The sequence below is a fragment of the Ammodytes marinus genome (genome assembly GCF_949987685.1).
Source record: "Ammodytes marinus genome assembly, chromosome: 10".
Lineage (NCBI taxonomy): Eukaryota > Metazoa > Chordata > Actinopteri > Uranoscopiformes > Ammodytidae > Ammodytes > Ammodytes marinus.
This window is the reverse complement of record NC_137214.1, coordinates 2101635-2129222: the sequence shown is the minus strand read 5'-3', so window position 1 is coordinate 2129222 and position 27588 is coordinate 2101635. Positions and strand designations below refer to the sequence as shown.

General features: G+C 42.7%; 2 protein-coding genes across 2 annotated transcripts; one reads left to right on the top strand and one right to left on the bottom strand.

Moving 5' to 3' along the window:
- Positions 1 to 288: 288 nt before the first annotated feature.
- nxt2 (nuclear transport factor 2-like export factor 2) lies at positions 289 to 4987 on the bottom strand. The gene is made up of 4 exons (XM_080035608.1): positions 4843 to 4987; positions 4634 to 4720; positions 3673 to 3817; positions 289 to 487 (listed from the first exon to the last, which is right to left on the bottom strand). Exons 1-4 carry the CDS (start codon positions 4855 to 4857, stop codon positions 303 to 305), a joined length of 432 nt encoding a protein of 143 aa, XP_079891734.1. The 5' UTR covers positions 4858 to 4987; the 3' UTR covers positions 289 to 302.
- Positions 4988 to 5267: 280 nt separating this feature from the next.
- LOC307256672 (uncharacterized protein) lies at positions 5268 to 23948 on the top strand. Its single transcript, XM_080035727.1, has 5 exons — positions 5268 to 5477; positions 5562 to 5660; positions 7040 to 7186; positions 23142 to 23308; positions 23604 to 23948. The coding sequence occupies exons 1-5, from the start codon at positions 5364 to 5366 to the stop codon at positions 23755 to 23757; spliced, it is 681 nt and encodes a 226-aa protein (XP_079891853.1). The 5' UTR covers positions 5268 to 5363; the 3' UTR covers positions 23758 to 23948.
- The last annotated feature ends 3640 nt before the right edge of the window (positions 23949 to 27588 follow it).

The window sequence follows — 27588 nt, the reverse complement described above, 5'->3', positions numbered from 1 at the left end:
CGTTCATTTTATTATTGGAGTGTTTTCTATGTATTTTTCCAGGTGTTGTCATGTTGATGGATCTTTTTCATCATTAAAACTTGAAGGACATTGACGGTCACTTTACGGTTGGTTGTATGGTGATCCTATTTCTATTTATTACTCCATTATGATCACAGGCCTTGTTGAACATTTCAAGAATAAAACATCTTTTTTGTATCACGTGTTTTATGACTTTGATTTTATAACAAAAAACATAGAAATAAAGAAGAGGCATCTGGGCTTTTCCTTGATTATCACTAAGTGTTCATGTGGGAGGAGCCTCAGCTGTTCCAGTCCTGAAAGCGGAAACAGTCACTGGCGATCTTCCACACAGGCTGGTCATTGTTGGTGGAGGCCTGAGCCGTTAACAGAAAGTTCTGGTTGAAGAAGCGCTGTTTGTTCCCTTCAAACTTGACCGTGCCACCAGTCACCACCAGCAGTGTAGTCTGGCCCTGGACCGCTTGTTCTGTGGGTGAAGAGAGGATAGATAGATGGATGCTTGGTTACTGTAGCCTCAATACAACAGCACATTCATAGAGAAGCTCACCTCAACAACCTTCACACATACCCTGCGTTCCGAATCGCATACTTTCTATTTTGCCGATTCTTACCCATAATCCAGTGCGAACCTGAAGTGACGTCACATTGACGGAGCCTTCATATGAAAACAAACGGGGATGCGGCGGATATAAAAGCAAGAGGCAAGATCATGGTGCAATGTTATGATGAAATACATAAGTAAAAGTATGTCCCAATTGTAGCCTACTGCATCCTAACTAGATTAGAGATTAGAGTATGCGATTTGGAACGCAGGGTTGATCTAACACGCTCCACATGCTCTCTGCTAAGCATTGGCACAGTTCTCAACTCAAGAGAATGAAACATTACAGGAGAAGTTGTGCTTTAACATCATTTCAGCATGACAGTGATGCGGTCACGACCAAGACGCTTGCTTACACATCCCCATCATATAATATTACAACTATTAGCAGCAACAATATAAACATGAGTCATCAAAATGTATTAATGTTTTAGGGAATACAACTTTTTTGTGTGACTGGTTGTAGTTTATCAGTAGCCTACATCAAGTAGTCCGACCCTTAGACCCTAACAACAGAGGATAAATAGTGGAACATGGGCCAGAACAGTTAGGTAGCCTATAGTTTACATTTAGAAAATGGAAACTATCAACAAAAACATTTTCAGATTGATAAAGCCACTTTGTTAACTTTCAGTGGCCTTATAAGTATTTACAATTTCCATATTATTAAAGCCTAAGCCTATACACTCACCGGCCACTTTATTAGGTACAACGGTTCAATTTCTTGTTAACACATATTACTCATCAGCCAATCACATGGCAGAAACTCAATGCATTTAGGCATGTAGACCTGGACGGGACAACTTGTTGAAGTTAAAACTGAGCAAGAGAATGGGGAAGAAAGGGGTTTTAATGACTTTGAACATGGCTTGGTTGATGGTGCCAGAGGGGCTGGTCTGAGTATTTCAGAAGCTGCTGATCTACTGGGATTTTCATGCACAACCATCTGTAGGGTTTACAGAGAATGGTCTGAAAAAGAAAAAATATCCAGTGAGCGGCATTTGTGTGGAGGTAAAATGCCTTGTTGGAGTCAAAGGTCAGTGGAGGATGGGCATACTGGTTCAAGATGATATAAAGGCAACAGTAACTCAAATAACCACTAGTTACAACCAGGGTATGCAGAATACCATCTCTGAACACAAAAAAACTACCAACCTTGAAGCAGATGGGCTACAGCAACAGAAGACCCCACTACAATTTGCAGAGGCTCACCAAAATTGGACATTAGAAGAGTAGAAAAATCTTGCCTGGTCAGAATTTGGCATAAACAACATGAAAGCATGGATCCATCCTGCCTTGTATCAACGGTTCAGGTTGGTGGTGTAATGGTGTGGGGGATATGTTCTTGGCACACTTTGGGCACCTTAGTACCAGTTGATCATTGTTTAAACACCACAGCCTACTGAGTATTGTTGCTGACCATGTCCATCCCTTTATGACCACAGTGTACCCATCTTCTTATGGCTACTTCCAGCAGGATAATGCACCATGTCACAAAGCTCAAATCATCTCAAACTGCTTTCTTGAACATGACAATGAGTTGACTGTACTCCAAAGGCCTGCACAGTCACCAGATCTCAACCCAATAGAGCCCCTTTGGGATGTGGTGGAACCAGAGATTCACATCATGGATGTGCAGCTGCCAGATCTGCAGCAACTGTGTGATGCTATCATGTCAATATGGACAAAAACCTCTGAGGAATGTTTCCAACACCTTGTTGAAGGTATGCTACGAATAATTAAGACAGTTCTGAAGGCCAAAGGAGGTGGACAAGGTGTACCTAATAAAGTGGCCGGTGACTGTGTGAGTGTATATTATATTAGCATTATGTTTAGAAATGAATTTGCATACTGCCAGTTAAACTCCAGTTGTTGAAGCAGCTGTTTGTGAAGGCTGTGTAGCAGGTGACGCTGAGCTGGTGAGGGGCTGAGCTCTGGGTTTTCTTTGCTGTCTCCCAGTCTATTGCTCCACAGGTTCCTGTTATCCAGAGAAGGTCTCCACAAGCTATGGTCAATCTGAAAAGGTTCTTCTTCTTTGTTTCCTATTCTAAATGTTAACTATAGCCAAGGCCCTAACTAACTAACTGGCCAATAGCTGTTTCCCTCTCCTGCCTGAACCAAATTGGAGAGATGAAAGTAGACTTAAGCTGGTTTGAGAAAATCCTCATCTATCTTTTTCAACCGAAAAAACAAATGCTGCTGTGTGGTCTATTGTACGTCAAAACAACAAGAATGATTTCAAATGAAGATTAGCTATTTCCATCAAGCATGCTGAACACTAAGAGAAAAGCTAGTTCTAGATATCAGGAGGATACACAGCTCTGGACCATAGATAGTATACATCTCTGACATTGAGTGGGCTCATTGGTTCACTGGAAGGACAACCAATCACCTATTACTTTCACTTTCTCTATATCGTTGTTGATCTCAAGAGGACACCATGTTATTAACTAGCTGTCTGGCCATCTTGTTTGGGCTACTTGAGGAAACAAAAATATGACATTTTATTGTATTCTTATTCTTTTGATCTGCTTGACAATAACCTCAGAATGTGTATTGACCGCCAGTCAACTGACAGCGGTTGTTTTCACCCAGAGAGGTGCGGGGCTTTGACGTTAGAGGGGAAGGTTGTTCTCATCTAGAAGGACCAACGCATACTGTCATGCTGATTTGAGCACATCCTAAAGTTACTGTTGACAAATCAGATTGTTTGGTCGAAACAATCCCTGCGTTCCAATCCCCATACTTCCCTACTATTTAGTATGCCAGAAAAAGATTTAGGATGTCCAAATACATGCAATTCAATTGTAGGATGCTGAAAATACATAAATGCCCCACTAACTCCAAAAGCATTTTGGAGTATTCGTCTTTATTCTTGACATTTCTTGACATAATGAAAAAAAACTTCCTTATCTGATTTTTTCTCTCTCCTATAGCCCTAATACGCATCTGTAGTAAAAAGAAAGAGTATGTGATTTGGAACGCAGGGTACATGTTGTAATCACTAATAGCACATGAATCCATTTTGACACTTGGATTGCTTCACTCACCATGAACCGGCTGACAGTCCAGTGTGTGAACTTGGAACTCGCTTGAAGGCAGAGACTCAAAGAACTCTCCCAGAGCATCCTGTCCAGACACAGCATTCCCATTCCACACTAAGGTAGCCTTGTCCAGGTAGAGCCGCGTCAGGTTCTGAGACACAACACACCAGCAAATCATTAACAACATCAAGGACCTTTACCTGAGCAGAAGATTATCCCTGCGTTCCAATACCCATACTTCCCTACTATTTAGTACGCCAGAAAAAGATTTAGGATGTCCCAATCCCAATACATGCACGTCAATTGTAGTATGCTGAAAATACATAAATGCCCCACTAACTCTTTATCTTTATGTCTTTATCTTGACATTTCTCGACATAATGAAAAAAAAAATCTTTATCTGATTTTTTCTTCTCTCCTGTGGCCCTAAAACTGTTCTGTACTTTAGTATGTAGTGTAGTAAAAAGAAAGAGTATGTGATTTGGAATGCAGGGAATATGATCAACAGCTGGACCCCAGCTTGATTTTGGAAGCCAACCTTCTATTGATATTTGAACTCTTGACCTCAATACACTTCTGACAAGAATTCCATTGCCAACTCCTGTATGTGTTCTGCATATGATACAAATATAGAAATTGAAATATATCCACTTGTATTTATATTTTCGGATACACAACACACATTTATGGATCACTTTGAGTACGACATTTTACAGTTGAAAATGAAATGTGTCACTGCTCTCTGGTGGGCAAGCTATGTAATGGCAACCCTCAAAATGAAAAAAAAAAGGATTTATAAAATCAAGTTCCCACAACTTTTGAACGATTCGTTAAAGACATTTTAATACCAATTAAGGAGGCCTTATATTTAGATTCATTCATTCAATGTCCTTTAAGAATGTTACGAACCCCTTGATACAATTCAAATGATTGATAATAACTGCAGTACTGTTTTCCCATCACTAACCCTCCTTTTCTTGTCCATGCAGTCGTAATAAATGTTGACGAATTCCTCTGAATATCTGTTCGACTGGTCGACATGAGTCCTGAAATCCTAGGGACAAAAATCATTCATTAATGCTTAATTACGATGAATCCACCAGTGTAGAGGCGCACATTGGAAAATAGCAAGATAGACTTGATTTCAACAAAGTGCCGCGAAATATTCAGACTCACCAGTGTGGTCGCCATAAGAGATAAATGGATTGAATACAAATAATCTGCTTCGAGAAAAATTGTGTGATATCTCTTCTAGCGACAATAGAAGTGTCTTTTAGTTGTTTATTTTAGCTTAAATTCGTTTAGCAGCTAGCGCAGCCATTTTAGCGCCTCTATTACTTCCTCCATGCACCATCTAGAGTTGTCAAAATAAAAGCTTTGTAGGCTACTTTCGTTTTTTTGTGTAAAAAAAAGAGAAGAAAAGTCCGAACTGATAGCGTGGCTCCAAGCACGTGAATATTTTTTCCACGTTTTGTAATTGCTCAGCAATACAACGTAGAATATGGCAAATGACTGTAATTTTCTGGCGATGCCACTTATTTTGAAGAGAAAAAAATGAGCTAATGCGGATATAGAGGTCATATTATTTCCTGAGTCATTCCCCCCATTCGGTTCAAATCTAAAACGAAACAAACCTAAAGCATTTCCCATTGTGCTGTTATCATAATCTGTTTGACATTTGAAAGTGTATTTAAATAATGGAGGGATCTGTCTCTAATGTGGAGGTGTGTAACTTCGCGTACACGGGCCAGTTTGACAGGTTAAAACAGTGCATCCTGTCAGATAAAACGCTCGCGTGTAAAACGGACCAGGTAAGAGATTCATGTTTTACTAAAGACAACAAACGCAAAGTGATGTCTTCCCCTAATGTTCACCGGGTGTATTGTATCATTCAGGACGAGAGAACAGCCCTGCACTGGGCTTGTTCCGCGGGACACACCAAAGTCGTGGAGTTTCTGCTCGACCTGGGAGTTGAAGTGAATCTGCAAGATGATGTAGGCAGAAAATGGTTTGGTTTCTATATTTAAAAAAACTACATGTTTTCAAATGTTCCTTGAAAGTCAAAGTGTGACGCAGTATGTTTGTCCACTATTGTGGTGGTGGAGGGAAAATACTATCGATGTTCACCCTTTACTATCTGAGTGCAGCCCTTATACTACAACAAGTTTAACAGTAAACTGAGCTCAGAGTAGAATAGAAATAACTCGTTCACCCCTTAAACCCAGGTTCTTTGTATTGGCACTTGCAGTTTATATATTGTTTTAAATCAGTGAGTTTCTGAAGGATTTCTATTGTAAAATCGTTCATTTCATTCATATAGTCAGTCTTTTAATGAGCTACAATGATGACAAAATAATAAGACTCCTTAAACATAGGCCTACTGTAATATCTTTACCTTTTATGTTGTGAGGAAACACATTTTATTGCACCACAGATAGGACATGCATCTTGTTTTAGTGTTGAACAATCAAGCGATGGTGACATGTTTAGGATATTATAGGTATGAAACAAAACATGAAGCAATTCAAGATAAATCAGGAAATCAATATACAACCCCAATTCCTAAAAAGTTTGGACATTATGTAAAATATGAATACAACAGAATGTGATAATTTCCTAATCTTTTTCCACTTACAATATTAAACAGTACAAACACATCATATGTTTTTGTTTTGATAAACTTTATTATTTGTTGTAACTATACACACATTTTAAATGTTGTGCCTGCAACTCGTTTCCAAAAAGTTGGGACAGGGGCATGTTCACCAGTGTGTTACATCACCCTTTCTTTTAACAACACTGAGGAAGTGTTTGGGAACTGAGGACATTAATGGTTGACATTTTGAAAGAAAAATACACAAGACCGTCTAGCAATAGTAACTGCTGTTATGTTTAAAAATTAAAATATATAAAATTGTAAATGTTATTAGGGATTAAGCAAAGAATGTCTGGAGCACAATTATCCCCTTCAATTTCACTTTATCATTAAAGAATCACTGTTGTGTGAGTAATGCACATTCTACAGCTTTCCCAATCTTGTAATGTCCCTGTCCCCACTTTTTTGAAATGTGTTGCTGGCATCAAATTCAGAATGAGCATATATTTAAGAAAAACAATGGAATAGACAAGAGTAAAACATAAATATATTGCCTTTGTATTGTTATCAACTTGACTGCATGTGAAAATGGATTAACAAATGATCACATTTATCTGTTATATACGTTTAACATAACGTCCCAACTTTTTTGGAATTGGGGTTGTAGTCCCTAGTGGCGATAATGTGAATTGACCATGATGAATGATCAGTATTGTGATTGAGGATAAGATCTTCTAACCTCCAATCACTTGTTGACTGTGTTGTGTTCCCTCCCAGGCTTCGTGGAGCCCTCTTCACATTGCAGCGTCTGCAGGCAGAGAGGACATAGTGAAGGCTCTCATCTCCAAAGGAGCTCAACTCAATTCACTCAATCAAAATGGATGCACCCCTCTGCACTATGCTGCCTCCAAAGACCGATATGAGGTAAGGTTCCCAGTTTGAAGTAACAGTGGTGGATCATTTGATAAGAAGCATCTGTATTGGTCGGGAAATGCCTCCTGTCCTGGCAGTATTTTTATCACATGTTTAAGCATGAAATGCTATACGTGGGAAACTCTACCTTTTTATCTTAGGTCTACATAAGGACATTTGTCCCTAGTTGCCTCTGATTCCTTCAGTAGAATATCATTACTTTCTTATAAATATTTAAAGGTTCAGTAAGTGATATGGTCCTTTTTATCTAACTTCCTGTCAGTGACTGCAGTTAGCAGTCCCCTCCCTCGTCCCTACGTCACCACCACATGAACACACAGCCATCCTTGTCAGATAGTGCCACGATGAAGAGCAGCGAGTCATCGTTCATGGGCACAGAGACCCGCCTCTTTATAGCGCTCGTCTCCTGATTGGATTAAAACGAGCGGGATGCTCCAAATGTTATCTGGCAATTACTGCAAAGCTGAATGACTGGGAGACTTGTGTTATGAACTGCACGTACTGTTTAAGTGATTTCTGTATGAATATAGAGTGATTTAACACGTATATTAACAAAACAATATCACTTACTTCTCCTTTTTAAACAAAACAAAAAGTCAGAAGCCCTGAAAAATAGGATTTATTGTTTTCAAGTTTTTGTATTTCATATATTATCAGTTGTCAAGCAAGTAGCTGAGCCCTGTTTCAGGTAGCAGGTTTTACAAACTCTGAGTTTAATCCTGCGCTCTGAGTTGCTCAACTCAGAGATGAGCAACTCTGGGTTTTGGGTTTCAGAACAGTGGATCAGCGTTGGGTCAATCAGCTCTGAGCGTGTTCACTCTGGGTGGAGTGTGTGCGTAAAAGCCATCGTCAATGGATCGCTGATAACATGATTCACCATGGAAACAGAAGAAACAAATGCTTGATCCTCCCACTTCTCCACTTCTCAAAAAAAAGAAAAAAAACTTCTCCTTTCCTTCCACTAGAGTAAGAAATATTAACGAATGAGTTTATGGTATGGAAAAGAATTAACGGGGATATTATCTCATAACTCTGATCTAATCACCTCGGCAATTCAGAAAAAACCGGGGGGAACATTTTGTCAATAGAATCATTACGCTTCCGTATGAGAAGCAAGTCAATTTTAAGAATTAAGTTACGCATATCGGCAGCAGCAAAAAAGCTGGCGCCGCACAGTATTGCTGACAGTGTTTTATATTCGCTGTATTATGTAGTAGGGGTGGGAAAAATATTCCATTTTCCGATTAATCGCGATTCTCTCTCGAACGATTTCGAATTTTTACTAGTATTTAATATTAGTATTTCCTGCACCACTGCGCATGCACACCACACAAGTGCGAGTTGTTAAAAGGCGACAAAAGGGCTGAGAGCAGCAAACCCATATGACCTGCACTGGCTTTGTGTCTGTTTACGTTTTTGTATGAGAGCTGAATTCCAAGCCATACTTTTTGCACAATGTGTTGAAATGACAAAGAAAACTAGAAAATCCCGCGGAGATTTTGAAAGTACGGGCAGCCCTGCGCAGGCCGCCAATCCCCGCCGCGGGCTTTCCGAACTCCAGTCCCGAGTTGTGGCCGTCCTCTGATGCTGTGTATACAATTTGGTGATGATAGGTTGGAAATCCACAGAGTGAATGTGACTTCACTGTATTTCAGGTCATGTAAGTTAGGGAAGAAAGAAAATAATGGCTGACCCCTATGGTCCAAGAGGCTTTATTGTAGAGCATCATAAGCCGTACATGTGTAAGAAATGTCAAGTCAATCAGAGTCAGGGGGAAAGGGGCGTGGCCTGTCAAACATTGCATTTTTGAATGATGGTTTTCGCATTTGTGGGGGCCCCTATGGGTTAATCTCGACAAGCTTAGAGGGCCATGCTACCACATGTCTTCTGCACATATCCTGCAAGTTTCATGATGATAGGACCTATGGTCAATTAGTTATGGCCAATTTGTTATTAAGCCCTGCCCCTGCATAAACGTTTTAGTCAATGGCGGCCATGTTTTCCAAGCTGTCCTACTAATATTTTTGGGAGACGTGCGTCATAGTCCCCCGGGGCTTCGTGAGACATTTGGTGTTGATAAAGTAAAACTTGACAAAGCTGTGGATAAAACCCTGTTTTTCAGTTTATGCTAATTAGCCGAAAATATTTCCAGGTTGACTTTAATGATCCAAGAGACTTTTTTGTTTTGCACCCTAAAGGCCAGGACACACCAGTCCGACTTGTTTCTACTTGTTCCGACTACGCAAAAAATGGGGTCGGCCGTTTCAGGAAGCTCCAGGCTTCCCGTCGCGGCCAGAGAACACACCAAACTGACTGCTGACTTTCCGTACGCTCTGTTGCTTGCGCGGGACGTAATGTCTCCATAACAGCAGGCGGCGCTAATCTGTATTGTGGCCCGAAAAAATACGAAAGCCGGAAATGATGGGACAACTCTCTAGAGCATAAACATAGATAGAAATACGTATTTATATTTATGGACCATAAGAGCACAATTTTTAGCAGAGAGTGTCGAGCATGGTGTCGAGCAGTCAACAAGGGTTGATGCATGTGAGTACTCTCAAAACGAAACGAACAAACACATTAAAACGATGGCTAGCTGTTGTTAGCTGTTTGTGCTACCCGCCTCACTTCCGGGCTTCACTGATTCGCTAGCCCTCCACCAATCAAATTGCTCCAAATGAAAGACGGTCGGCCAGCCTGTCGCCGCCGATTGAACATGTTCAATCGGCGGCGACAGGCTCAAAACAAGCCCGACGACCTCTACGTCGGCCGACGTTACGGCACACACCAAACAGATTCGTCTCCCGACCCCCTATCGACTCTACGACGGCGATTTTCGGGCTGGTGTGTCCTGGCCTTAAAATACACCTGTGGGAGAAATTTCAAGTCAATCGGACTTACGGTGTGCGGGGCGTGGCCTCTCAAACTTTCTTCAGTCGGGGCTTAATAACAGCGCCCCCTAGCGGAAATTAAAAAAAACTGTCCGAGAGGCTATATTGTAGAGCACCATGAGCTGTACAAGTGTAATCGATTTCAAGTCAATTAGAGTCAGGTGACATTTGTGGCTATGGGTTAATCTCGATAAGCTTTGAGGGACACATACCCAGCAAGTTTGATGATGATAGGACCTATGGTTAAGGAGTTATGGCCAATTTGTTAATAAGCCCCGCCCCTGCGTAACATTTTGGGCAATGTCGGCGAAAAAAATAATCATGGCTGACCCCTATGGTCCGAGAGGCTATAAAGGTAAAGGGAAGGAGCCTAATGTTGTAAAGGGGAGGAGCCTAACACTGTAAAGGGGAGGAGCCTAATGTTGTAAAGGGGAGGAGCCTAATGTTGTACAGGGGAGGAGCCTGACGTGGTAAAGGGGAGGAGCCTAATGTGGTAAAGGGGAGGAGCCTAATGTGGTAAAGGGGAGGAGCCTAATACTGTAAAGGGGAGGAGCCTAACACTGTAAAGGGGAGGAGCCTAATTGTGTAAAGGGGAGGAGTCTAACGTGGTAAAGGGGAGGAGTCTAACGTGGTAAAGGGGAGGAGCCTAATGTGGTAAAGAGGAGGAGCCTAATGTGGTAAAGAGGAGGAGCCTAATGTGGTAAAGAGGAGGAGCCTATCACATGGTAAAGGGGAGGAGCCTAATGTTGTAAAGGGGAGGAGCCTAATTGTGTAAAGGGGAGGAGCCTAATTGTGTAAAGGGGGAGGAGCCTAATTGTGTAAAGGGGAGGAGCCTAACGTGGTAAAGAGGAGGAGCCTAATGTGGTAAAGAGGGGGAGCCTAATGTGGTAAAGAGGAGGAGCCTATCACATGGTAAAGGGGAGGAGCCTAATGTTGTAAAGGGGAGGAGCCTAACAATGTAAAGGGGAGGAGCCTAACAATGTAAAGGGGAGGAGCCTAATTGTGTAAAGGGGAGGAGTCTAACGTGGTAAAGGGGAGGAGCCTAATGTGGTAAAGAGGAGGAGCCTATCACTTGGTAAAGGGGAGGAGCCTAATGTTGTAAAGGGGAGGAGCCTAATGTGGTAAAGAGGAGGAGTCTAATGGTGTAAAGGGGAGGGGCCTAATGGTGTAAAGGGGAGGGGCCTAATGGTGTAAAGGGGAGGAGCCTAATTGTGTAAAGGGAGGAGCCTAATGTGGTAAAGGGGAGGAGCCTAACGTGGTAAAGAGGAGGAGCCTAACGCGGTAAAGGGGAGGAGCCTAATGTGATAAAGGGGAGGAGTCTAACGTGGTAAAGGGGGGAGCCTAATTGTGGTAAAGGGGAGGAGCCTAATTGTGGTAAAGGGGAGGAGCCTAATTGTGGTAAAGGGGAGGAGCCTAACACTGTAAAGGGGAGGAGCCTAATGTGGTAAAGGGGAGGAGCCTAACACTGTAAAGGGGAGGAGCCTAATGTGGTAAAGGGGAGGAGCCTAATGTGGTAAAGGGGAGGAGCCTAATGTGGTAAAGGGGAGGAGCCTAATGTGGTAAAGGGGGAGGGGCCTAATGGTGTAAAGGGGAGGGGCCTAATGTGGTAAAGGGGGGAGCCTAATGGTGTAAAGGGGTGGAGCCTAATTGTGTAAAGGGAGGGGCCTAATGTGGTAAAGGGGAGGAGCCTAACGTGGTAAAGAGGAGGAGCCTAACGCGGTAAAGGGGAGGAGCCTAATGTGATAAAGGGGAGGAGTCTAACGTGGTAAAGGGGGGAGCCTAATGGTGTAAAGGGGAGGAGCCTAATGTTGTAAAGGGGAGGAACCTAATGTGGTAAAGGGGGAGCCTAACTTGGTAAAGGGGTGGAGCCTAATGCTGTAAATTGGAGGAGCCTAATGTGGTAAAGGGGAGGAGCCTACTGTTGTAAATGGGAGGAGCCTGATGTGGTAAATGGGAGGAGCCTAACGTGGTAAAGGGGAGGAGCTTAATGCCGTAAAGAGGATATATTGTAGAGCACCATGAGCTGTACATACCCAGCAAGTTTGATGATGATAGGACCTATGGTTAAGGAGTTATGGCCAATTTGTGGATAGGCCCCGCCCATGCGTAATGTTTTTGGTCAATGGCGGCCATGTTTTTCAAGTTGTCCTAATAATCTTTTACGGGTATGTTTATTGTAGTCCCCCGGGGCTTCACGAGAAATTTGGTGTTGATACAGTAAAATTTCAGAAAGTTGTGGATAACACCCTGTTTTTCAGTTTATGCCAATTAGCGGGAAATATTCCCTGGCGGACTTATATGGTCCCAGAGGCTTTTTTGTAGAGCACCCTAACATACACCTGTGTGAGAAATTTCAAGTCAATCGGAGTTACGGTGTGCGGGGCGTGGCCTCTCAAAGTTCTTTCAGTCAGGACTTCATTACAGCGCCCCCTAGCGGAAATTCAAAAAACTGTATAATAGCACACCCCGTGGGGTGGGGACGCACGTTGTGTGAATTTTTTGCATGTCTGAGTGTAACGGTGTGGGAGGAGAAGCAGCTAGAAATTTGAGGAAGAATAAAAAGAAGTCAGAAGAATAAGTATGGTGGAGAGTAATAATTATAGAATAGAAATCCTATAGAAACATGATTCACAAGAGTAGAAAGAAAATAAAACTGAATCAGTTTAGTTTTTACTAGGGCTGTCAAAATGATGGCGTTAACGCAGAGTGATTAATTTTTGCCGCGGGTGACAGTTGATGTCGGGAGCAACAGGAGGAGAAACATTGTCCGCTCTGTTCAGAGCCCGCGAGGACACAAACGTCTGCAGTTTTGCAGAGGTGTGTGTGTGAGTAGACATCAACATAACGTCGGCTTCCTGGTACAAATGAACAGTCCCCTACGACGTGGTCGCGCGTACACTAGGGTTGCCGAAAATTTCCGGAATTGACCCTTTTCAATTCCCGGGAAAAAAGAGCCTCCTCCCGGGAATTCCCATTAAACCGAAAGTGCCTTTTTAATACTTTATTTTGTACCCACGTACTCGGCCGAGTGGTTTATTGGGCACGTTATAGCCTCATAAGCCCAGGGCAGACTGGATGCTAGCTCTAGAATGAACTAAGGGCATTAAAAGTTAAGTCATCTAAAGGCGTTTTCAGACGGGAGGAGACTGTCTGTGCACTCGACCGGTGGAGATAGGAGGCTCCGCGAGGAAACGCTGTGCGGTAACCATGGAAACAACTTTTGTTTACAACCCTGTGACGCTGCTGTTAAATATCTGCTCATATTGTTAACATTTGTTTAGTTAATAAGTGGATTAGTTATTCAGTTTGGTTTGGTTTAAATGTCTACTTTGTGGATTAGGTCTAGGTTTCACTTTAGTGTTTGGTGGAAGGAACGGGGCGAACAGCCATGCTCCAGCTGTTTCATCTCATTAGATTCATGTCGCTACAAGAGAAAGCAGCAAAAGAAACAGGCTGCTTTATGTTCATCATACAATCTTGACTTGAATACAGAAGAATGGTGAATATCACCATCTCATTGAGGAGAGAAAAGTAAAACACTGTTCAGCTGTGCCAGGCTGCCAGCGCGTGTGTGTGTGTGTGTGTGTGTGTGTGAGAGAGAGAGGAGCACAGACGTGACAGTTTAGCTGTGCGGCCGCTTGTCGCTCCGTCTGTAGAACTGCGGACTCTCTCTCTCTCCACTCGCATGTCATTATAGCTGCGTTACAGACGTAACAGCAGTTTAGTGCGGCCTCTTGTCGCCACGTCTGTAGAACGGTAGTGCGTCTCTCTCCACTCGCATGTCATTGAAAATGTATTACCAGACATGTCAAAAGCCTCCCTTATGAAAAGGCCATGATGGCGAGAGTATATTTTATTAGTAAAGTCCACTATTAATGAATTAAAATAATTAAAAAACTTAAAAAACGGGAGGACGGGTCCCGTGGCCAATTTCCGGTGCTCCTAGACTGACTCATTTCGCGTACCCGTCCGGCAACCCTAGCGTACACACACACACACACACACACACACACACACACACACACACACACACACACACACACACACACACACACACACACACACACACACACACACACACACACACACACACACACACACACACACACACACACACACACACACACACACACACACACACACACACAGAGAGAGGACTGTAATCAAGTTGTATTCAAGAATGCACAACCTATAGATTCACCAAATAAATGCCATTATATAGCCTATATTTGCCCAAAGACATAGTAACGAGACAGACCAATTGAATTATGGTGTGGTAGGTATATATTTTAGTTTGATTTAAATTTATTTTCAGTATTAAAACCATCATTTGGATTTTTAATTAATAACAACACTAATTTTAAATGTACAGGCATATCCACCTTCTGTCCTTTATCTTTCCGTTCATACAACAATATATAGAGAAAATTTGAATTTTTCGGGCATATTTCGAATGGTAAAATTAATCGTGATTAATCCACAGAATCCTGTGATTAATCTGATTAAAAATGTTAATCGTTTGACAGCCCTAGTTTTTACACACTTCCATATTGTGTTGAAATGCAAGCTGCATTGATTATTGCACTGGTCATAGAAAGTCATATTTGTGACAAGAAAAGCTTTTTCTCTAATTACAATATTCATCTGTTGATTGTCTTTAATGATCATCACAAAAGTAGGAAGTGATTAGCAAACTCTGAGTAGCAAACTCAGATGTGTATATAAATATATTTTTGAAAATCACACATGAGTATGTACGTAAAAAAATTGCATCGACATGCATTGAGAATCGATTTTGAATCGAATCGTTGACCTCGGAATCGGAATCGAATCGTGAGGTGCCAAGAGATTCCCACCCCTATTATGTAGGCAAGCTAAAATAGCCTACTGCAAGCTATAATACCGACTATAATAACCTGACATAAATCTGTTCAGTGGCACAGACGTTAAAAAATCCCTATTAATAAAAAAAAGAATGATATAGGCCTACATGCAATACAAATAGGTTTATTAATCTGAATGTAGAACATGTTCACGATGTGTAAGGTGGCTGCCATAGGAACGAACGAGGGCTGAGAACAAGGCTACTGATCAGATAAATGATCGATCAAACGTAAAATCATCAGTACATGATAAAAACATCCCGATGGAGATTTCTATGGATTGTTTTTGCTTTAAACTGTACAGGGACGCGTTGTAACAGTGACTCTTGTAACAGTGACTCTTTCTTCAGTCGGAGCTGCAGCGTAACAAACTCAGGGTAGGTCTAACCACCTCCCGAGCAGGTTAGACCCACGGCGTATGTTGCCGCAGTAACTGACTCTCAGTTGCGCTGAACCTGCTACCTGAAACGGAAAACCCAGAGTTTCCACTAACTCAGAGCGAACAAACTCTGGGTGGCCTCAAAACCAGCTACCTGAAACAGGCCTCTGGTCTGTTGTTCTGCCATGACTATTCTCTTCTCTGTGTATTTTGGTTTATTTTGCAGTTGAACTGTGTATTGTCATCAAACCTACCACACACACAACAAGAAACCATATTCTGCTAAACTTTGGGATCCGCCCCTTGCTTTTAGATGCTAGACTTTATGTTAATAGTCCAGTGCATTAAATACTGAAGGGATTGATGCACCTCCCTATGCACTTCAGTTTGGGTGGTCTGTAGGTAAACCCCCTTGAGTGAAGAAACACAGTTCACACAACACAATGTACACCCACCGGCCACTTTATTAAGTACACCTAGCTAGTACCGGATTGGACCTCCTTTGGCCTTCAGAACTGTCTTAATTCTTCGTAGCATACCTTCAACAAGGTGTTGGAAACATTCCTCAGAGGTTTTTGTCCATATTGACATGACAGCATCACACAGTTGCTGCAGATCTGGCGGCTGCACATCCATGATGTGAATCTCTGGTTCCACCACATCCCAAAGGGGCTCTATTGGGTTGAGATCTGCAGGCATGCAAACTCGTCACCTTTTGGTGAAATTCACCTTTTTGAAATCAAAATTGGCCACTTGTGTGATTCGTGGAGATCCGTTGAGAAAATATTTTTTGGGGGTGGAGGGGGGGGGGGGGGGGTCCGATGGCCGGCCATGGCCGTTGCACACGGGAGTCCTTGTCGCGGCTGCTTATACATTCAATGGAGAGGCGAGCGGGCAGAGAGATGGAGAAGCGAGCGGGCAGAGAGCAGGTGCAGCGTTCTGTCAGGCGGCACAACAAGCGGGCGCACTCCCTTTGAACTTTCGCTTCCGTGCTGCTCGTCAAACGCATGCGCGCGCTCGTGGGATCCTCCGCCCGTCACTTCACACGGGGAGCCCAACGCGAAGCCGCGCGGCCAGCTGACAGCGCGAGCGGAACTAATGCATTCTCAATGGAGAGGCGAGCGGGGCTGGGCAGAGAGAAAGCGCAGCGGGCAGGGGCGGTCTCAACGATCTCGGGCCCGTTTCAAGACCCAGTGTGGGGCCCCCACTTTTTTTTTTTTTTTTTTTTTTTTAATAAATAATGCTTGTGCATGCTTTTTTCTTCCGGGGGAGCATTCCCCCGGACCACCCTACAAGGTACAGGGTTCCCACCTCAGTCTCCTTATATATCCTACTGTAAAAAGCACTGTAGGTGTTTATGGTTATTATAGGTCATTAGACTGGTCAGTCTGAACTGGTAGCCTAATAATGGCCGATCCCTCCGCCCCAAACATCAAGTGTCCCTTTTTTTCTTAAATCCAAGGTGGCAACCCTAGTGCCTACTCGGTTTATGTGAATCACTTTTTAAATAAATTCACAGAGTTTGCGAACCGTTGTTTTACAGCCATTTGCATTGATTTATGCGCATGCTGGTTAACGGCTGCGGTTGGCGGATTGTCACTGCAGATTAACATCCAGACCCCCCTACCGGTGTTTGTTTTCGGACTTCTCACCTTTTTCATGGCTTATGAGTTTGCATGCCTGGATCTGGTGACTCTGCAGGCCTTTGGAGTACAGTCAACTCATTGTCATGTTCAAGAAAGCAGTTTGAGATGATTTGAGCTTTGTGACATGGTGCATTATCCTGCTGGAAGTAGCCATAAGAAGATGGGTACACTGTGGTCATAAAGGGATGGACATGGTCGGCAACAATACTCAGTAGGCTGTGGTGTTTAAACAATGATCAATTGGTACTAAGGTGCCCACAGTGTGCCAAGAACATATCCCCCACACCATTACACCACCAGCCTGAACCGTTGATACAAGGCAGGATGGATCCATGCTTTCATGTTGTTTATGCCAAATTCTGACCCTACCATCTGAATGTCGCAACTGAAATCGAGACTCATCAAACCAGGCAAGATTTTTCCAATCTTCTTTTGTCCAATATTGGTGATCCTCTGCAAATTGTAGCCTCAGTTTCCTGTTTTTAGCTGACAGGAGTGGCACCCGGTGGGGTCTTCTGCTGCTGTAGCCCAGGGGTGGCCAACCAGTCAGAGACTAAGACCCCCTTTCCACCTGGCATTAACATGTGGTTTTTGTGATCCGATCACATGAATACAGCTCTAACTACAGGTGAGAACACTCTCAAGACGCATTGAGATCGGATCACAAAAACCACATTCGGAGGTGGTTTACGTCGCTTGTGTCGCTTGTATCTGCATTCATTTGGTAGTGGAAACACGAATGTGGTTTGTGTCTACATTAGGGACCTCCTACTCAACTGCTGCCCCCTGCCCAGGCGGAAATACGTTGAAAATGCATCACTGGCGTTCATGCAGCTTTTATAGAAGCCTCATGAACGAGTTGCAAATGACAAGTTTACTCCTCTGTTTTCATTTCACTGCGTAAATCTGAAAACACGGAAATCGCTGCTATTGACTGGAGAGCTGCAAGGCAACTACTTCCTGTTCTTATCTGCTTAAGAATAAAAGTCAACTCGCGTTTGGGTAGTAACAGGCTTTTAATGTGAAGGCGCACAGGAAATATTCTGTTCGCATACAGTATCTTAACTTCATACAGAAAGCCGCCCGTGTAGCCTACTGGTGGTGGTGACAAGACGTTAGAAAAGGCGCCCCGCAAACACACATCTTTCACCAGCCAAAGAGGCGTAATAACTTACTCGCCTAAGCGTTTTTACTTTTATATATTATCTATGATATTTCCCGCATTTGGCGAGAGCCCTCTAAGCAGTGTTGTGCATCGCGCCTCCTTGTCTAAATGAGACAGTAGCATATCTCGTCAACCTAGACTGGTAATATCTTCGCATGTAATGCATTTTAAAAGCAAATGCGATTAAAACTGTGGCACTGTACAGCCCTGTATGTTTACTTGTTTGAACCCCACCGGTTAAAAACACCAATGCAAACGGAAATGATGAACGTGTTGATTTAAATACAGCGCGGGTAAATGGAATCCGATCACAAGTAGACATAGAAGTCACATTTGAAAATACAAGTGGGAACACACGGACTGAGAGCTGTCCACTTGTAACCAGATTCAAAAAGTCAGATGTTAATGCCAGGTGGAAACAGGGTCTAAGAGCCACATGTTTTACACACACACACACACACACACACACACACACACACACACACACACACACACACACACACACACACACACACACACACACACACACACACACACACACACACACACACACACACCTACCTCTGCTCAGCCAGATTTATTGTAAATGTCACACAACCAAAATGATAATGCAGTAACGGCCTTAACTATGTTTCACCCGTTTCAATTGAATTTTTTATTATTATTTTTAAAATAAATAATGCTTGTACACACTACCAGGCCCATGCACGGGCACAAGGGCTCAAGGGGGCCCTAAGCCAGAGATACTAATATTAACTTTACATGTCGTATAGTCAAAGAGCTCAGTCACTCATGTCAATAACAGGGTCCAAAAAGGAATAGCTTAATTATAAGGAAATAAATCATCATGGGCCCCTCAACTAGTAGGGGAGAAATATAAAAGCAAGTGCAAAACGACGGCATTATTAGCTCTGTCTTAGGGGCTTCATGAGGGGCCTCTAAGGCCCCCACACACATACAGGAATAAACGTTCTATGTGTAAATTCTGTTCATAAAAAGTAGCTATCCACCTGTTGAAATGGGTCTCTCCATCATATAACATGGGTCTGCAGACCAATCTACTGTTTTTGCAGTTGCAGAGCAAAGATTGCTGCCTGCTTAAGAAAAATCTGAAAAATAATGTTCCTTCTGCAGCTCAAGATTTGATAGCCTCTAAATTTCCCTCTCAAAGTGCATCAGATTGATGCATTTTACTTTAAAACAGTACACATTTTCTTCCTGGGGGCAATGCCCCTGGACTGCCCAACAAGGACCAGGTCCCTCCCACAGTGTCCCAAAATCATCTGGGAAACACTGACTTCCTTAATATGTTTTTGCCAATAATTGTATGTACAGCGGGTGAAATAAGTATTGAACACGTCACCATTTTCCTCAGTACATATATTTCCAAAGGGGTTATTGACTTGAAATGTTCACCAGGTGTTGCTAACAACCCAAGTAATCCATACATACAAAGAAACCAAAACAAATACGTTCAGAAATGAAGTTATATGTAATAATGTGAAATGACACAGGGAAAAAGTATTGAACACATTAAGAAAGGGAGGTGCAAAAAGGCATGGAAAGCCAAGACAACAATTGAAGTCTATCAGTGATTAAAAAGCAATCCAGCCCCTTGTCAGTGCATATAATATCAGCTGGTTCAGTCCCAACTCATGGCCTACAAAAAGGTATCATTTCCAAGGTCTCACACAAGACACATCTCATGATGGGTAAAAGCAAAGAGGTGTCCCAAGACCTTTGCAACTTCATTGTTGCAAGACATAAAGATGGCATTGGTTACAGGCGCATTTCTAAGCGTCTGAATGTTCCAGTGAGGACTGCTGGGGCCATAATACGGAAGTGGAAAGACTATCATTTCACCATAGATGTGCCTCTATCAGGTGCTCCTCACAAGATTTCTGACAGAGGAGTGAAACGAATGATCAGAAAAGTTGTCCAAGAGCCAAGGACCTGTAGTAGCCAAATTCTTCCCCATGGCTTGACAAAGACTCGAACAGGCTGGACTTCATCATTGTGTTTCAGGAAGGTTTATTTCAGGAGCATCCATCAGACATACAGAGGATTTCATGGAGCATGATAGCAGCAGGCTGAGGCCGCAATGGCACTCTCGATAGCCCCAACCAGTGTCTTATATCTCTGTGTGAGTGGGGTGTCAGGTGTATTATTAACTCGCAAATAGACATGTAGTCTCATCACAACAAGTTCCAATAACAAACCCTTCCATAGACTGTTTTCGTCTCTTTACCAGTGACCCCAACCTTTAGATATACACGCTCAGCAGCTCTGGTGAATACAGCCATTTAAATCTACGACAGACCACTTGTGGAGAGCTTCAAAAAGACCTGGAATTAGCAGGTACTGTTGTCTCAAAGAAAACAGTAAGTAATGCACTCCACCGCCATGGCCTGTATGCACGCTCGCCACGCAAGACTCCATTACTGAAAAAAAGCATGTTGAAGTTTGTTTAAAGTTTGCTGCACAACATTTTGAAAAGCCAGAGAAATACTGGGAGAATATAGTGTGGTCAGATGAGAGCAAAATTTAAGAGTTTGGATGCCATAATACACACCATGTTTGGAGGAGAAATAGCTCTGCACATCACCCTAAAAACACTATACCAACAGAGAAGTTTTGAGGTTCGGAACATCATGATGTGGGGCTGCTTTTCAGCAAACGGTAAAGGCAATCTTATCGAGACATTCTTGACCAAAATCTGCTGCCATCTACCAGGGTGATGAAGAAAAAACGAGGGTGGACATTTCAGCAAGACATTGATCCCAAACACACAACCAAGGAAACTCTCAATTGGTTTCAAAAAAAGAAAATAAAGCTGCTAGAATGGCCCAGCCAATCATCTGACTTAAATCCCACTGAAAATCTATGGAAAGAACTGAAGATCAAGATTCATTAAAGAGGCCCACAGAACCTTCTAGATTTGAAGACTGTTTGTGTGGAAGAATGGGACAAAATCACACCAGAGCAATGCCTGCGACTAGTTTCTCCATACAGGAGGTGTCTTGAAGCTGTCATTACCAACAAAAGGCTTTGGTACAAAGTATTAAATAAATATCAGTGAGTGTGTTCAAAACTTTTTCCCTTTGTCATTTCACATTATTACACATAACTTAATTTCTGAACGTATTTGTTTTGGTATCTTTGTATGTATGGATTACTTGGGTTGTTACCAACATCTGGTGAAAATATCATGTCAATAGCACCTTGGGAAATATATGTACTGAGGAAAATGGTGACGTGTTTAATACTTATTTCACCCGCTGTATCTGTGCGGAAAAGTCAGTGTACCTGACTGGATAGGAAGGAGTGGGGGGGCCCTTTAAGAGTCTGGGCACAGGGGCCTATTATCTCATAATCCGTCTATGAACCAACTGGATTCCACAATCTTTTTTATTTTCGCGGGGAGCATGCACAAATATTATTTATTTAAAAAAAAAAAAAAAAAAAGGTGGGGGCCCCAAACTAGGACTTGAAACGGGCCCCCAGATCGTTAAGGCCGCCCCTGTGATAATGACAGAACTGGACTCCTACAGTACTAAGACGACAGGCCAGTCATTTTCAACAATGAACATTGTGTGCACTGCCTCACACAAACTCTCAGTTCAGCCAAGTCCACAAACAAAAATATAACAATTTACAATAGCGATTTTCTCTTACTATGTATGTTGCATAGTGGCACTTACTTTTAGCATGGAGTGAGCTGAAGTGGCACTGAAGATTTGAAGCCTTGAAATGCGCTAATGACGCCTGGCATATAAAGCAGAATAGCTTGCCATTACGTCAAACAAAAAATATAAACTCTGTTTCGGAGTTTTATGTTGCGTCCACACCAAACGTTTTGCGAACGTTATGTTGCGTCCTCAATTAAACGTTTGTAAACAGGCATACACATACACAAAATAATCAACACAAAATGTGATACGAACGTAAGAGCCGGATGAAACGTTTGCGAACATGCACACACACATACATTAAAAAATAATAATAATTAAAAAAATTAAATTAAAAAATTTAAATTAAAAAGTATGATGATTATGGAAATTTGATATGAAAGAGCCGCAGGTTGGCCACCCCTGTAGCCCATCTGCTTCAAGGTTGGTTGTGTTGTGCGTTCAGAGATGGTATTCTGCATACCCTGGTTGTAACTAGTGGTTATTTGAGTTACTGTTTCCTTTCTATCATCTCAAACCAGTCTGCCCATCCTCCACTGACCTCTGACATCAACAAGACATTTTCGTCCACACAACTGCCGCTCACTGGATATTTTTTCTTTTTCAGACCATTCTCTGTAAACCCTAGAGATGGTTGTGCATGAAAATCCCAGTAGATCAGCAGTATCTGAAATACTCAGACCAGCCCCTCTGGCACCATCATCAATGCCATGTTCAAAGTCATTAAACCCTCTTTCTAGGGGGCGCCCTTAGCTCAGTTGGTAGTATGTAATATGTAAATTGTAAATACTTATAAGGCCACTGGAAGTTAACAAAGTGGCTTAATCAATCTGAAAATATTTGTGTAAACTATAGGCTACCTAACTGTTCTGGCCCATGTTCCACTATTTATCCTCTGTTGTTAGGGTCTAAGGGTCGGACTACTTGATGTAGGCTACTGATAAACTACAACCAGTCACACAAAAAAGTTGTATTCCCTAAAACATTAATACATTTTGATGACACATTTTTATATTGTTGCTGCTAATAGTTGTAATATTATATGATGGGGATGTGTAAGCAAGCGTCTTGGTCGTGAGCGCATCACTGTCATGCTGCGTCATTGTGTTGTTTTGTATACTACTCACTGCAAAAACGTGCTACTGTGAGAGTTATTGTAATGTTTACTGAATGCAATTAGCATTCTATATGGAATTGAAACACAATTTAATTTGCTTCTATTGTTGCATAAATGGGAAGTGACTATTTAAAAGCAGGTTGACTTTGGAGTAACACAGTGTTCCCTCTTCACAGATTGCTGTGATGTTGTTAGAGAGTGGAGCAGACCCCAACACTAGTGACAAGTGGGAGTCCACTCCCCTCCACAGAGCGTCTGCTAAGGGGAACGCCCGCCTCATCACGCTGCTCCTCAAACACAGCGCCTCAACCAACATCCAGGACTCACAGGGCAACACACCACTGTATGCACCAATACCTTTCTCTTCTATAACACATTTCAACCAACACAAACCTTTATAAAGGGTCAGTTCATCTGAATTCAAATCACTCTGTCATTAGCCTTTTAGTGGTATCCATTCATGCAGCTAGGTTTGTATTATTTGTTTTAACTTCTAGGTGTCCGTCTCTGAGATGTTTACCTCCTCCCTAATACAGTGGAGCTGAATGGAATGAAGATTGTTGTAACATTACAAATTCAAAAACCAAATTATTTTCATTTAAATGTACAATCCTGTGTTGCTTGTGTCTTTGAACCAGCCACCTGGCGTGCGATGAGGAGCGTGTGGAAGCAGCCAAAGTGCTGGTGGAACATGGCGCTAGCATCTACATTGAGAACAAGGAGGAGAAGACGCCCCTCCAGTTATCCAAGGGCGGCCTGGGAAACACACTGCGTCGCATTGTGGAGGGATGAGGCCTGTGCTGATAACCCACTATGGGTTTAGTTGAGCAATGAGGATAGGCCTCCTGTTGGATGGTCCCTGAGCCCACATGAGGCAGTCCCAGGGACCATAAAGTTGGACTGCACTGCATCTGCTAGTGAAAGTCCTCACAGCTTACATGTCTGATCCTAAACGCTTTCCTGCATTAAGTATTTCCAATAGTGCAGCCATTATTTTTTAAGAAGTTTGAATTGTTGTAAATTACTAATTAAAAATAAGTGTTAACAGTGTATTTGTGATGTATTTTTGTTTTTCCTTTTGATCTATTGCAACATTTAATGATTGGAGAAATAGTGTCTCTCCATAAAGTTGACAGTTTGTTTGTAATAGATAACGGTTCTAGGACTGAGAGGCGTGGGCACTGCTTACCCTATGCCCTCACTCTGCCAGCTTCCTGGCAAGCCCTTCCATTTTCTGATTTTCTAGAATAAATCAATTTTCCTTCAGGAACTAAGTTAAGACCCTGGTTCCTGTGGTGGAAGTAAATCAGTATTACAACCATGACAAAAGCCACGTTTCACCAAAGATGAAACTAAAACCTAAAACCTCCTGGTCCTTCTCTTCAAGGAACTACTTAATGCTTCCTGTGGGCTGCTTCCTTTTTTCTGAAAAAGGTTGTACAGAAAAGGAGACTAGCGCTAGCAGCAAACGCTGAAAAATGAGAGCGTTGGTGAGTAAAATGAAATGCTGAGAGTAGTGGATCAGAGTTCTGCAGCACAGCGATTGCGCCCCATAAGTTCCTGATCCTTTGGAAAGCACTTTTCTCCAGCAAGGACTTTTCCCAGGGTAAATCTCTTTACCTTATTCACAATTTAGATTTCCAAATTCAGTTTAGGAATATCTTGCATGATCATTACAGGCCAAATAAGTCAACAACAACAAAAACAAACTTTTTTAACAATATGAAAAAAATTTAAACTTAAGAGTTGAGCAACAAGGACTGTAACTAAAAGTCTAAGATACTTATATAACACATCATTCCTTGTTGGCTTTAATTCACAGAAGAAGAAGAAGAAGAAGACATAAATCCGTGAGGGGAAATTCAGTTGTATTCAGATTGTAGTTTTTTTTGTTCCAATTTATATAATCTATAAACCTATTCCAATAAGCTTTGGCATATGGAAACACGCATACTTTTATTACTTTTTATATTGTATTTATTTTGTTAGTCTTATTAGTTTTGTGTGAGGAACCTTGGAAGTTTCCATGAACAATAAGTTGTGACTTTTTCTTTCTTTCTTTGCAAATTTGGATCAATACAAAGTTACATAAAAACAAGTACAGATGGTGCATGGAAAGTATTCACAGCGCTTCACTTTTTCCACATTACGTTATTTTACAGCCTGGAAGAATGCTGGATTAAATGAATTTATTTTCCTCAACATTCTACACATAATACCCCATAATGACAACTTAAAAACAAGTTTGTTTGAGATCTTTGCAAATTGAATAAAAATAATGGTGTAAAGGGGAGGAGCCTAATGGTGTAAAGGGGAGGAGCCTAATGCGACAAAGGGGAGGAGCCTAATGTGGTAAAGAGGTGGAGCCTAATGGTGTAACGGGGAGGAGCCTAATGTGGTGAAGGGGAGGAGCCTAACACTGTAAAGGGGAGGAGTCTAATGTGGTGAAGGGGAGGAGCCTAATGCGATAAAGGGGGGGAGACTAATGCGATAGAGGGGAGGAGCCTAACACTGTAAAGGGGAGGAGTCTAATGTGGTAAAGGGGAGGGGCCTAATGGTGTAAAGGGGAGGAGCCTAATGGTATAAAGGGGAGGAGCCTAACGTGGTAAAGGGGAGGGGCCGAACGTGGTAAAGGGGAGGAGCCTGACGTGGTAAAGGGGAGGAGCCTAATGGTGTAAAGGGGGGGAGCATACTGCTGTAAAGGGGAGGAGCCTAATGGTGTCAAGGGGAGGAGCCTAATGGGGTAAAGGGGAGGAGCCTAATGGGGTAAAGGGGAGGAGCCTTTTGTGGTAAAGGGGAGGAGCCTAATGTGGTAAAGGGGAGGAGCCTAACACTGTAAAGGGGAGGAGCCTAATGTGGTAACGGGGAGGAGCCTAATGTGGTAAAGGGGAGGAGCCTAATGGTGTAAAGGGGAGGAGCCTAATGTGGTAAAGGGGAGGAGCCTAATGTGGTAAAGGGGAGGAGCCTGACATGGTAAAGGGGAGGAGCCTGACATGGTAAGGGGGAGGAGCCTAACGCGGTAAAGGGGAGGAGCCTAATGTGGTAAATGGGAGGAGCCTGACATGGTAAAGGGGAGGGGCCTAACACTGTAAAGGGGAGGAGCCTAACGCTGTAAAGGGGAGGAGCCTAATGGTGTAAAGGGGAGGAGTCTAACGTGGTAAAGGGGAGGAGTCTAGCGTGGTAAAGGGGAGGAGCCTAACGCGGTAAAGGGGAGGAGCCTAATGTTGTAAAGGGGAGGAACCTAATGTGGTAAAGGGGAGGAACCTAATGTGGTAAAGGGGGAGCCTAACTTGGTAAAGGGGAGGAGCCTAATGCTGTAAATGGGAGGAGCCTAATGTGGTAAAGGGGAGGAGCCTAATGTGGTAAATGGGAGGAGCCTAACGTGGTAAAGGGGAGGAGCCTAACGTGGTAAAGGGGAGGAGCTTAATGCCGTAAAGAGGATATATTGTAGAGCACCATGAGCTGTACAAGTGTAATCAATTTCAAGTAAATCAGAGTCAGGTGACATTTGTGGTGCCCCCTATGGGTTAATCTCGATAAGCTTCGAGGGACATGCTACCACATGACTTCTGCACATACCCAGCAAGTTTGATGATGATAGGACCTATGGTTAAGGAGTTATGGCCAATTTGTGGATAGGCCCCGCCCATGCGTAATGTTTTTGGTCAATGGCGGACATGTTTTTCAAGTTGTCCTAATAATCTTTTACGGGTATGTTTATTGCAGTCCCCCGGGGCTTCACGAGAAATTTGGTGTTGATACAGTCAAATTTCAGAAAGTTGTGGATAACACCCTGTTTTTCAGTTTATGCTAATTAGCGGGAAATATTCCCTGGCGGACTTATATGGTCCCAGAGGCTTTTTTGTAGAGCACCCTAACATACACCTGTGTGAGAAATTTCAAGTCAATCGGAGTTACGGTGTGCGGGGCGTGGCCTCTCAAAGTTCTTTCAGTCAGGACTAGACGTGGCCTCTCAAAGTTCTTTCAGTCAGGACTTCATTACAGCGCCCCCTAGCGGAAATTCAAAAAACTGTATAATAGCACACCCCGTGGGGTGGGGACGCACGTTGTGTGAAATTTTTGCATGTCTGAGTGTAACGGTGTGCGAGGAGAAGCAGCTAGAAATTTGCGGAAGAATAAAAAGAAGTCAGAAGAATAAGTATGGTGGAGAGTAATAATTACGGGAGGACCCGTACTTAATAATAGAATAGAAATCCTATAGAAACATGATTCACAAGAGTAGAAAGAAAATAAAACTGAATCAGTTTAGTTTTTACTAGGGCTGTCAAAATGATCGCGTTAACGCAGAGTGATTAATTTTTGCCGCGGGTGACAGTTGATGTCGGGAGCAACAGGAGGAGAAACATTGTCCGCTCTGTTCAGAGCCCGCGAGGACACAAACGTCTGCAGTTTTGCAGAGGTGTGTATGTGAGTAGACATCAACATAACGTCGGCTTCCTGGTACAAATGAACAGTCCCCTACGACGTGGTCGCGCGTACACTAGGGTTGCCGAAAATTCCCGGAATTGACCCTTTTCAATTCCCGGGAAAAAAGAGCCTCCTCCCGGGAATTCCCATTAAACCGAAAGTGCCTTTTTAATACTTTATTTTGTACCCACGTAC

Excerpts from the sequence above, each read along its gene's own strand:
- nxt2 (XM_080035608.1), bottom strand. Across the intron at positions 3,818-4,633 it reads GCATGGACAAGAAAAGGAGG|AACCTGACGCGGCTCTACCT; the intron begins GTTAGTGATGGG and ends GTTGTGTCTCAG. Across the intron at positions 488-3,672 it reads GGACTGTCAGCCGGTTCATG|AACAAGCGGTCCAGGGCCAG; the intron begins GTGAGTGAAGCA and ends CTTCACCCACAG.
- LOC307256672 (XM_080035727.1), top strand. The coding sequence starts at position 5,364 with ATGGAGGGATCTGTCTCTAATGTGGAGGTGTGTAACTTCGCGTACACG. Across the intron at positions 5,661-7,039 it reads AAGTGAATCTGCAAGATGAT|GCTTCGTGGAGCCCTCTTCA; the intron begins GTAGGCAGAAAA and ends GTTCCCTCCCAG. Across the intron at positions 7,187-23,141 it reads CCTCCAAAGACCGATATGAG|ATTGCTGTGATGTTGTTAGA; the intron begins GTAAGGTTCCCA and ends CCCTCTTCACAG.